We start from the raw sequence: 11,305 nt of genomic DNA, 5'->3' as shown, positions 1-11,305 counted from the left end.
GGGATAGCAGGTGAGATATAAGAGATAGCTGCCAGGGCGGCTGGTGAGAGAGGCTGCGCAGCAGTGGGTACCAATACTGTCTGGGCTAATCTGGGGCAATGAATATTGCTCTTGGTTTTTCCTCCCTTTTCTTGATTAATACTTTTGGAATGAGAGGTAGAGGTGGGAATGCATACACAAAGAGGGTATTCCAAGGGAAATTCATGGCATCGACATTCCAGGCCAAGTGGTGGTACTCCCTGGTGTGCAGAATTTCTGTACTTGGTGATTTAAATGAGAGGCAAAGAGGTCTATCTGGGGGGTCCCCCACGTGTGGGTAATTTGCAGAAAAATGTCTCTGTGGATTTGCCATTTGTGTGGGTCCAGCAGGTTTCTGCTTAGGTGGTCTGCCGGGGTGTTGTTGCTGCCTGGTAGTTATTGGGCTATAAGATGTAGTCCCATGGATGAAGCTGCTAGCCACAGGTTCGTGGCTAGTCTGCACTGGGGGTAAGATAGAGTCCCTCCCTGTTTGTTGATGTACCACATGACTGTGGTGTTGTCTATTTTTATGAGAAGAACCTCTGGTTTGAGGTAGGGCTTGAAGGATGCCAGAGAGTTTTGCACTGCTATCATTTCCTTTTGGTTGATGTGCAAGGGTAGTATTCGTGCGTCCCACAGACCTTGGGTGCATCTGGCTACTAGGTGGGGCCCCAGGCTATGTCCGAAGCATCTGTAGTTATGGTCTGGTCTGATGGACGGAGGGTGAATGGAGGTCACCTGTTCAGAGCACAGGCCTGGGCCCACCAGAGGAACTCGGATCTTATGCAAGGAATCACAGGCAGGGAGGTGTCCAGAGGTTGTGAGTGTTGACCCCATAGGTTCTTTAGGTACCACTGAATTCTCCTCATGTGTAGTCTGGCCAGAGGTACCAGGAGGATGCATGAGGCCATGTATCCTAGAGCTTGCAGGAATTTCCTGACAGAAAGCTGGGTTTGGGAGACCAGAGAAATTAAGTATTTTAGTAGGAAACTTTGTTTTTCTGGGGACAGAAAGGCCATTTGCTGTTCTGTGTCCAGGAAGGCTCCCAGAAATATGATTTTCCTGGTAGGTGTCTGTTTTGATTTCCTTTCATTGATAGTGAACCCCAGAGAGGGGGGAGTAGGGTTTTTACAAATGAGAGGTGCTGCAGTCTGCCTGGATGAGACAGTCGTCCAGGTAAGGGTAAATGTGCACATTGTTTGCCTGCAAAAGGCAATGGCAGGAGCTAGACATTTGGTGAATACCCTGGGAGCAGTAGATAAGCCAAAGGGCAAAGCAGAGAATTGAAAGTGTAGTGATCCTGCTCTGAAGCACAGAAATTTTCTGCATGATTCCTTATTGGGAAATGCACGTAAGCATCCTTTAGGTCTAAGGTGACCATCCAAGCTTTGTTTGGCAGCATTGGTAGAGGCTGTTGTAAGGTAACCATTTTGAATTTTGGGATTACCAGGAAGGTATTGAGAAAGGATAGGTCCAGGATGGGACGCCAAGTCCCCTCTTTCCTGGGAACAAGGAAAAGTCTGGAATAGAATCCTTTTGCAACTTGTTCTGGAGGTACTGGTTCTACTGCCCCTAGGGATATTAGGTTTTGCACTTGTTTTAGTGCTTCTGCCCACTGCTTTGGAGGTAGGTCTGGGTACCCTCTTGGAGGTGGTACTTCTTGGAAATTGAATTTGTACCCCTGAGCAATGGTTTTTAAGAGCCATTGATCTTTTGTTATACAGTTCCAATTTTCTCCGGATACAGATAGCCCTCCTCCTAGCTTTGGTCTGGAGGCAGGCAGAGATGGGAAAGGTAGTCACAGAGTGTTTATTTCCATACAGGGTTGCTTTTGAACTCCCTGCTCTAGTGTTTGAGGGGGGCCACTGTTTAGTTCTTTGCTGACCCTGAGTTTGAGTCCTGGTGGGTCTGTCCCTATGGATTTTGCCTTGTGCCTGCCTGTTTGGTGCAGGAAAGGACCGGTGTTTAGAGGGAACATTTCTGCTGAATCTATGAGGTTGTACTTGAAGAAAATCTTTAACAGTCTGCAACAATTTTGCTTTGTCTCCCATCTTTTTAAATACCTCTTCAGTTTTCTGTCCGAACAAGCGGTCTTTGTCAAGAGGTGCATCCATGATTTTAGCTTTGACATGATCAGGGAGAGGTTGTTCCTTCAACCATGCATGTCTTCTGATAACAGATCCTGTCACTACTGCCTTGCTAAAAGCTTGTAGGGCATCAAATCCACAGTGCAAGGAGTGCTTTGCCACCTGAGATGAAGAGTGCAGTAACTCTGCAGTAATTCTGATATATCTTTATTATTGGCAAAATCTGGCAAAGCAGAAATTTTCTGTTTCAAAAGTTCCAAAGTGTGCTGGGGAACCCAATGGGGTACTTCGCTTTAGACGTTTTCAGCTGAAGTTCGAAATCTGGAAACAGACGACCAGCACTGTTGCGAATTGCACTGCTATGGGCTCCATGGCAAGAAAGACTGAGGTAATTGTGTCGCCTGCTCTTCTTTATAGCTCGAACAAGCTGACGTTACCCAGCAAGCGACAACAGCAGAAGCAAAAAACCTTGACTCTGGTATTCAGACCGACTGAGGGCTACGACAGCATGGATAACCCAATGGTTAGGACTGCAGCAGTGAAACACGAAGAACATCAGATACTGCTAAACTTGAGATTAAGACTGAAAAGGATACATACTGAATAACAAAAGATGTTGTTCAACAATAATGCAAACCAATGGCAAAAGATTCAAAAGAAAAAAAAAAGAAACAAGAGCCCATCACACATACTTGCAGACACCTCTGCTAATAATGTCACATTGCATATTAAGAAAGTGACTGGGCAATAACAGAATTATAGCGCAGAACAAATAAAATGCTTCAGCAGCAAAGACGGTCTTGATGCACTGATTTCAAATTAAAATACCCACTAAAAACTGCAACACTAAGAGCCTGAAAAAACATTCCAGTTATAAATTATTTGAGCCAGCTGGCAAAATGCAATACCACAGAGCTTTTTTTATCAAAGCACTTTTAGTTATGGTAGGCTGCAATCATGAAACACTCTTACTTCTTTATTGACATAACTGCATGTCCATTGTGCTTTTAAGGCCTGATTATATGGCTGTCAAGGCCTAGGATGCATATCAGCCTTATAAAGCAGTACCACAAAAGGTTCACTTTAAACTTCCAGTGACCTGTTTACGCTTAAGGGATTTCTTTTATCAGCATAATTTTTTCTTCCCATAAGAGAGAGAGTGGGCCATAGCAATTACTAGCTGCTAAACATTGCTTACAACCGCTGAGAACTATTTTTCACAGAAAGGAACAGCCTGTCATAATGAAAGTACAATGCACGGTGGAACAACTCATGCTGTCAGTGCAATTTTATGTTACAGAGCTAAACCCATCAAGTATGTCATCAAATTCTAATATGCATTTTAGGTCTGTATGCTGTTAACACACACTCATGTTATCTAAAAGAAGACAGGAGATCATATTAAATGATGGCATAAAAGTGGGAACTGGAAGTTTATTACTGACTGGCACATTAAAAAAGGATTCCCATTACTGAAAACAATGGTCTCAGATGGAGAAACAACTGGAGTATATCCGGCACTATAAACCAGTTACACTCAAAAGTAAAACAAACTGCAAAATGAGCATCAGCAACAATTCAAAAATGAAAAAACTGATTATTTTCAATGTGTCACTAACCACAAGCACATGAAGTGTCAGGTACACTTTTCTGCTGTGGAGGATTGCCTTTCACCTTTCTTTTACGATTATCTTATGCACCTCATCTGCAGATAAGCTAAAGTCTGGGATCTTACGGCCTTTCTCACTGTGGCCTTGCAACAGCGAACCAGTCCTTTCCCTGTCTCATGAGGTCACTGCCATGCTGAGCCAGTTTACAAAGCACAGTGACAGCTAATAAGGCCACATTCACAGTAAGGAGAAGTCGCTGTCCTTGAGGCAACACAGTTATGATCTGTTGTGCAATGCATGGCTTGGGTGATTGTATAAATGAGGTGGTATGGCACTAATCAGCCATGAACAGGGCCATAGGTAAGGATGCTGGAATGGGTCTGCCAGAGAGTTTAAAGCATATTATACCAAAAACAGGTTTGACTTTTATTGAAAGCAAATGCTTGTACAAGATGGCTTTTGTGTTTCAAAAAGACACACATTCCACATACCTGTGATTCTAATAAATAGGTAATTTCATCACTTCACTGTAAAATGACAATTATATCCCTTAATCATGGACATAATGCTGAAATGGGAATTACCACCACATAAAAGCGGACACAGGAACAGAGATTTTTTTTATCTATGAATCTACACTTCATTTTATCTGCCATCTACAACGCACATGTTCTTGCCTGCTTGTCTCAGATTGGACCAATGATAAGGCACATTTTCTAATTCATACACTGTGCACTGCAGATCTGCAATAGCGATAGAGAGAGAAAAAGGCGATGTATGACAGCAGCGGAAGGAACTGCAGGTCAGTATCAATGACAATGTTCTGTAATGTCCACCACAATGGCCTTTTTCCAGCTAAATAGGAAGTAGCCAATGCCAGCCCCAGCTGCCACAGCAATACAGAGGTAGCCATTGTACGTCATGAAGACCAGCATCAGGAAGTAACTTACAACCACTTGAATGACATGAAGGAATGTCTGGAACAGGTGAGGAAGACTCAACATTTGTTGCCTAAAAAAACAGAGAACACAATGAGCTGGGCTAAAAAAAGTCACTTCAAACATCATTTACTACTAAGTGTCTTATAGTTACCCAAATAAGCACATAGACTTATTTTAATATTTTAACAGTTGCTGAAAAACAAACATTTTCATAATCTATATATCATTCCTGTCTCCTGTACATTTAAATGTGACTTTGTATTAAAAGACAAAACAAGATAAACTACAAATTTACTTGTGTTCTCATGCTCATCTGATGTCATATCAAAGAAACAAAAACTGGAGACAGAAAAGGATCAACTGATTCAACCAATCTACCATTTTTCCTACCTTGTATATAAAGTTTCTTGATAACCAAAATTCTGCTTTTCTTAAATCCTATTGTTATAGTTTTGTATCTATTTCAAGCATTGTTCAATTGCACAGCCTCGCTAGGAAGAACATTCCATGCACCTACAACCCTCCCTTTGTAAACTATACTCACCACCAGTAAGCAATTACCTCTCATCTTTCCTTGTACTAATTATCATATGGATGTTCTGGATTTTAAATTCTCTCAAAGTACTGAACTGTTTTGATCATGTTCCCATTCCTCATTCATCCAGTTAGTGTATATCAAATCCAGTTAACATTTCTTTGAAAGTCTTCTAGTGAAGAACCTCTACCACTTTTGTTCAATTGTATTGGCTTTTTGCTGCACATCCTCTGTTTTGTCACCAACCTTGTAAAACTGAGTAGCACCACAGTAGGACAATGTGCAGAACTACAAAATAAACCACCATATTATAAAGCCCAAATCCAGCACACTAAAACAGAATCTGATCCCCCACCACCACCAATGGAATTGTAATATGACTTCATCCAATGTAAGGTGATCTTAGAGGTAGCATAATTAGCTGGGGTAGGTGACGGGCACATGGTGATAAGGTATTAGGGATATTGTGTTTGTGCTGGACTGTGCTTCATCATTCAGTCCTTCATGTTTGCTTTGTAAATCTAAAAAATATGGGTTTTTAGACAGACAATACTCTAGGAAAGGTCTCATCAACTGTTCATTTAAACTATTTAATATAATTACTTAAGTCTGCTACCACTCTAGCTTCTATTAAATAAAATTCTTTCCCTATGTAAGCAGTCATTTCTTTTAGTGCAGTGAAACCAAGTTGTCTCACATTCTCTTAGCGTAATTAAAGTCTATGCTTTCCCCAAACATTCATGTTGAGCTTCTGGATAAGCAGAAGGCAGTCCAAGAAAAACTTTGTATACTTGTCTTAAGATGGAAAGTAAAACATTTTATAGGTACTTTATTGAGCAAAGAATTGTAACAAAAATTAATAACAGGGAGAAAAGCTGAACAAAGATGGTCAGATAGAAGGAAAAAACATGAACAGGTATGTTGCAGATCTCATATGCAACAGCATACATCTCCCTCCTACAACGTCCTGGAGGTTGACAGCGAGAGAACTGGATCCAGAACAGACATGTAGTGCATGGAGCATGGTCATTATGGTCTGATATCCAGAAAAAGACAAATCAGAGCCAGAGTGGTGTGTGACCTCACCTTAACAACTGGCAGGCACCCCCTACTTAAGTTGCTAAGGTTGGGCCTAGGGATAGGCAGTAAAATCTGCTTGTACTGACCAGAAATGACAACAACAACAGAACAAAAGATTTGTTTCTGCCTGCTGTCTGTTGGAACAGAGTATCCCTTCCTTTAATAAACACAGAAACTAGCTGTAATAACGACATGTGCATTCATCTACATTTTCCGAAGGATACCAACTCTGGAACTCAAATGTATGTCATCATTTAGTGACTTCAGTCCTCACTGGTTTGCCCAAAAGCCACAGACTTTATGACAAAAAATATGAAGCAATACCCTGGACTTTCTGTGAAAATCTGATTAGTTGAGAGATATACAAGGTGAGAGTAAAAGTAACAGACTGCATTACATCGTCTTTCTGACAGTAAACACTAAGTGATTTATGACTTTTTAAAGCCAGCAAACCACGTGGGGTTTCTTTTTTCTATTTGTTTGTAATGTACATTGCGCACATAAAGCATCATGTACCACAAAGAATTATGATCGTGTCACCAATCATAACCTTAAATTGTGTGTTCTTGACACGGATGTCAAGATCCACATCTCAAGCTTAGCTCTCCAGGTGAATTTCTTGGTGTCCATGTCTTAAATACATAATAAGCCAATTATGATCAGTGACCCGATCATAAGCCTCTATTTGCCACATCACTTGAAAAGTACCCACATTCACTGTGGTTTTATTTTGCTACTACACAGTGGGATATACTGCAAAGCTAATTTTTTAACCAGAGGACCTAATCCAAAATTAGCTAACTTGTACATTAATCTTACATAGGGATGTCAAAAGGCTTAGCAAAATCTAGGCATGCATCATCCACAGGCCCTTACTGAACTAAAAAAAAAAATTGTTACATTTGTATTGTGCAACTTTTCTGCTGTGACTCTATGCTAACTTAGATCCTGTGTCCCTCTGATTTTGATATACAATTACTTCTAAAAACGACATTAATTTTTCAACTACTGGCTTTGGACAGAGTTGAGTGCCTTCCCCTTGCTACCACTTTTATGATGTGGAACCATGTCTGCCAACTTCTTCCATCCCTCTTAATATTACCCCTCCTCCCATGACTTGTTAAAGATTAAGTCAAATGTGCCAGTAGCTCAACAATACATTTCTATGAGAACTGTGGAGTGAATCTCATTAGGACATATGGCTCTGCCCAACTTCATTTTAACAGTTTATTCATAATCCAATCTTGTTTGAGTTAAATGGCACTCCACAGTACACACACCACATTCATTTTATTTGCTCTGAGGTCTTATCTCCTCTGCTTAAAAGAAGCAGCAATAGCTTTTTAGTGTTTCTCTCTCTCACTCACTAACTCAGATATTACTGGTGACATTTCCTCTTTCATGAATACTGAACAGAAGCATCTATTCACTGTCTTTTCCTTCTATCTGACCATCTCTGTTCACCTTTCCTCACCCATATTAATGTTTGGTACAAATCCTTTTTTTGTCTTTGTTCATTAAATTACCTATAAAAGGTTTTCCCTTCCATTTTAAGGCAAGTATGCAAGGTTCTCCTCCTGTACAAGGGACAGCACTCTAGAGGTGCATGGTACCGTGAGATTAAAACTCCTTTCACCTAATACAGGGGATATCACTCCCACAAGTGTATGTTACAGTAAGATACTAACTCCTCCTGTCTGTACAGGGGACAGCGCTCCCATGTGTGTATGCTACAGTGAGTTACTAACTCCTTCTGTCTGTACAGGGGACAGCACTCCCATGGGTGTATGCTACAGTGAGTTACTAACTCCTCCTGTCTGTACAGGGGATAGCACTCCTAGTGGTGTATGCTACAGTGCGATACTAACTCCTCCTGTCTGTACAGGGGACAGCACTCCCATGGGTGTATGCTATAGTGAGATACTAACTCCTGTCTGTGCAAGGGATAGCACACCTATAGGTGTATGCTACAGTGAGATAGTAACTCTTTCTGTCTGTACAGGGGATAGCACACCTAGAGGTGTATGCTACAGTGAGATAGTAACTCCTCCTGTCTGTACAGGGGACAGAATACCTATAGGGGTATGCTAGTGAGATGCTAACACCTTCTGTCTGTACAGGGGACAGCACTCCTAGTGGTGTATGCTACAGTGAGATACTAATGCCTTCTGTCTGTACAGGGGACAGCACTCCTAGAGGTGTATGCTACAGTCAGATACTAATGCCTTCTGTCTGTACAGGGGACAGCACTTCTAGTGGTGTATGCTACAGTGAGATATTAACTCCTCCTGTCTGTACAGGGGACAGAACACCTAGAGGTGTATGCTACAGTGAGATGCTAACGCCTTCTGTCTGTACAGGGGACAGCACTCCTAGTGGTGTATATTACAGTCTGATACTAACTCCTCCTGTCTGTACAGGGGACAGCATTCCCATGGGTGTATGCTACAGTCAGATACTAACTCCTCCTGTCTGTACAGGGAACAGCACTGCTAGTGGTGTACGCTACAGTCAGATACCAACTACTCCTGTCTGTACAGGGGCCAGCACTCCTAGAGGTGTATGCTACAGTCAGATACCAACTCCTGTCTGTACAGGGGACAGCACTTCTAGTGGTGTATGCAATAGTGAGATACTAACTCCTTCTGTCTGTATAGGGGATATCACTTCCACGGGTGTATGCTACAGTGAGATACTAACTCCTGTATGTGCAGGAGAGAGCACACCTAGTGGTGTATGCTACAGTCAGATACTAACTCCTCCTGTCTGTACAGGGACCAGCACTCCTAGTGGTGTATGCTACAGTCAGATACTAACTCCTCCTGTCTGTAGAAAGGACAGCACTCTTATTGGTGTATGCTACAGTCAGATACTAACTCCTCCTATCTGTACAGAGGACAGCACTCCTAGAGGTGTATGTTACAATGAGATACTAACTCCTCCTGTCTGTACAGGGGCCAGCACTCCTAGTGGTGTATGCTACAGTCAGATACTAACTCCTCCTGTCTGTACAGGGGATAGAATACCTAGGGGTGTATGGTACAGTGAAATGCTAATGCCTCCTGTCTGTACAGAGGACAGCACTACTAGTGGTGTATGCGACAGTCAGATACTAACTCCTCCTGTCTGTACAGGGGACATCATTCCCATGGGTGTATGCTACAGTCAGATACTAACTCCTCCTGTCTGTACAGGGGACAGCACTCCCATGGGTGTATGCTACAGTCAGATACTAACTCCTCATGTCTGTATAGAGGAGAGCACTCCTAGTGGTGTATGCTACAGTGAGATACTAACTCCTCCTGTCTGTACAGGGGACAGCACTCCTAGAGGTGTATGTTACAATGAGATACTAACTCCTCCTGTCTGTACAGGGCCAGCACTCCTACTGGTGTATGCTACAGTCAGATACTAACTCCTCCTGTCTGTACAGGGGATAGAATACCTAGGGGTGTATGGTACAGTGAAATGCTAATGCCTCCTGTCTGTACAGAGGACAGCACTACTAGTGGTGTATGCGACAGTCAGATACTAACTCCTCCTGTCTGTACAGGGGACATCATTCCCATGGGTGTATGCTACAGTCAGATACTAACTCCTCCTGTCTGTACAGGGGACAGCACTCCCATGGGTGTATGCTACAGTCAGATACTAACTCCTCATGTCTGTATAGAGGAGAGCACTCCTAGTGGTGTATGCTACAGTGAGATACTAACTCCTCCTGTCTGTACAGGGGACAGCACTCCCATGGGTGTATGCTACAGTCAGATACTAACTCCTCCTGTCTGTACAGGGGCCAGCACTCCTAGTGGTGTATGCTACAGTCAGATACTAACTCCTCCTGTCTGTACAGGGGATAGAATACCTAGGGGTGTATGGTACAGTGAAATGCTAATGCCTCCTGTCTGTACAGAGGACAGCACTACTAGTGGTGTATGCGACAGTCAGATACTAACTCCTCCTGTCTGTACAGGGGACATCATTCCCATGGGTGTATGCTACAGTCAGATACTAACTCCTCCTGTCTGTACAGGGGACAGCACTCCCATGGGTGTATGCTACAGTCAGATACTAACTCCTCATGTCTGTATAGAGGAGAGCACTCCTAGTGGTGTATGCTACAGTGAGATACTAACTCCTCCTGTCTGTACAGGGGACAGCACTCCTAGAGGTGTATGTTACAATGAGATACTAACTCCTCCTGTCTGTACAGGGGCCAGCACTCCTAGTGGTGTATGCTACAGTCAGATACTAACTCCTCCTGTCTGTACAGGGGATAGAATACCTAGGGGTGTATGGTACAGTGAAATGCTAATGCCTCCTGTCTGTACAGAGGACAGCACTACTAGTGGTGTATGCGACAGTCAGATACTAACTCCTCCTGTCTGTACAGGGGACATCATTCCCATGGGTGTATGCTACAGTCAGATACTAACTCCTCCTGTCTGTACAGGGGACAGCACTCCCATGGGTGTATGCTACAGTCAGATACTAACTCCTCATGTCTGTATAGAGGAGAGCACTCCTAGTGGTGTATGCTACAGTGAGATACTAACTCCTCCTGTCTGTACAGGGGACAGCACTCCTAGAGGTGTATGTTACAATGAGATACTAACTCCTCCTGTCTGTACAGGGGCCAGCACTCCTAGTGGTGTATGCTACAGTCAGATACTAACTCCTCCTGTCTGTACAGGGGACAGAATACCTAGGGGTGTATGGTACAGTGAAATGCTAATGCCTCCTGTCTGTACAGAGGACAGCACTACTAGTGGTGTATGTGACAGTCAGATACTAACTCCTCCTGTCTGTACAGGGGACATCATTCCCATGGGTGTATGCTACAGTCAGATACTAACTCCTCATGTCTGTATAGAGGAGAGCACTCCTAGTGGTGTATGCTACAGTGAGATACTAACTCCTTCTGTCTGTACAGGGGATAGTACTCCCATGGATGCTTGCTATGGTGAGATACTAACTCATTCAACCTGTAGAGGGACAGCATTCAAAGAGTGCATGCTAGAGGGAAACACAAAC

The 11,305-nt window shown here is 43.0% G+C and overlaps 1 protein-coding gene across 3 annotated transcripts in view; it reads right to left on the bottom strand.

The window, feature by feature from the left end:
• Positions 1-3,506: 3,506 nt before the first annotated feature.
• Positions 3,507-11,305, bottom strand: part of SLC31A1 (solute carrier family 31 member 1) — a 601,859-nt gene continuing 594,060 nt past the window's right edge. For all 3 annotated transcript variants that reach the window (XM_044058366.1, XM_044058364.1, XM_044058365.1), the window contains one exon: positions 3,507-4,726. In XM_044058366.1, the coding sequence (XP_043914301.1) occupies positions 4,525-4,726 (202 nt within the window). In that variant the 3' untranslated portion in view covers positions 3,507-4,524. The remainder of the gene's footprint in view (positions 4,727-11,305) is intronic.

Source organism: Protopterus annectens, chromosome 16.part0, assembly GCF_019279795.1.
Source record: "Protopterus annectens isolate FY-2018-M chromosome 16.part0, PAN1.0, whole genome shotgun sequence".
Lineage (NCBI taxonomy): Eukaryota > Metazoa > Chordata > Ceratodontiformes > Protopteridae > Protopterus > Protopterus annectens.
Note: the sequence above shows the minus strand (reverse complement) of the source record. Positions and strands in the feature narration are given on the sequence as shown.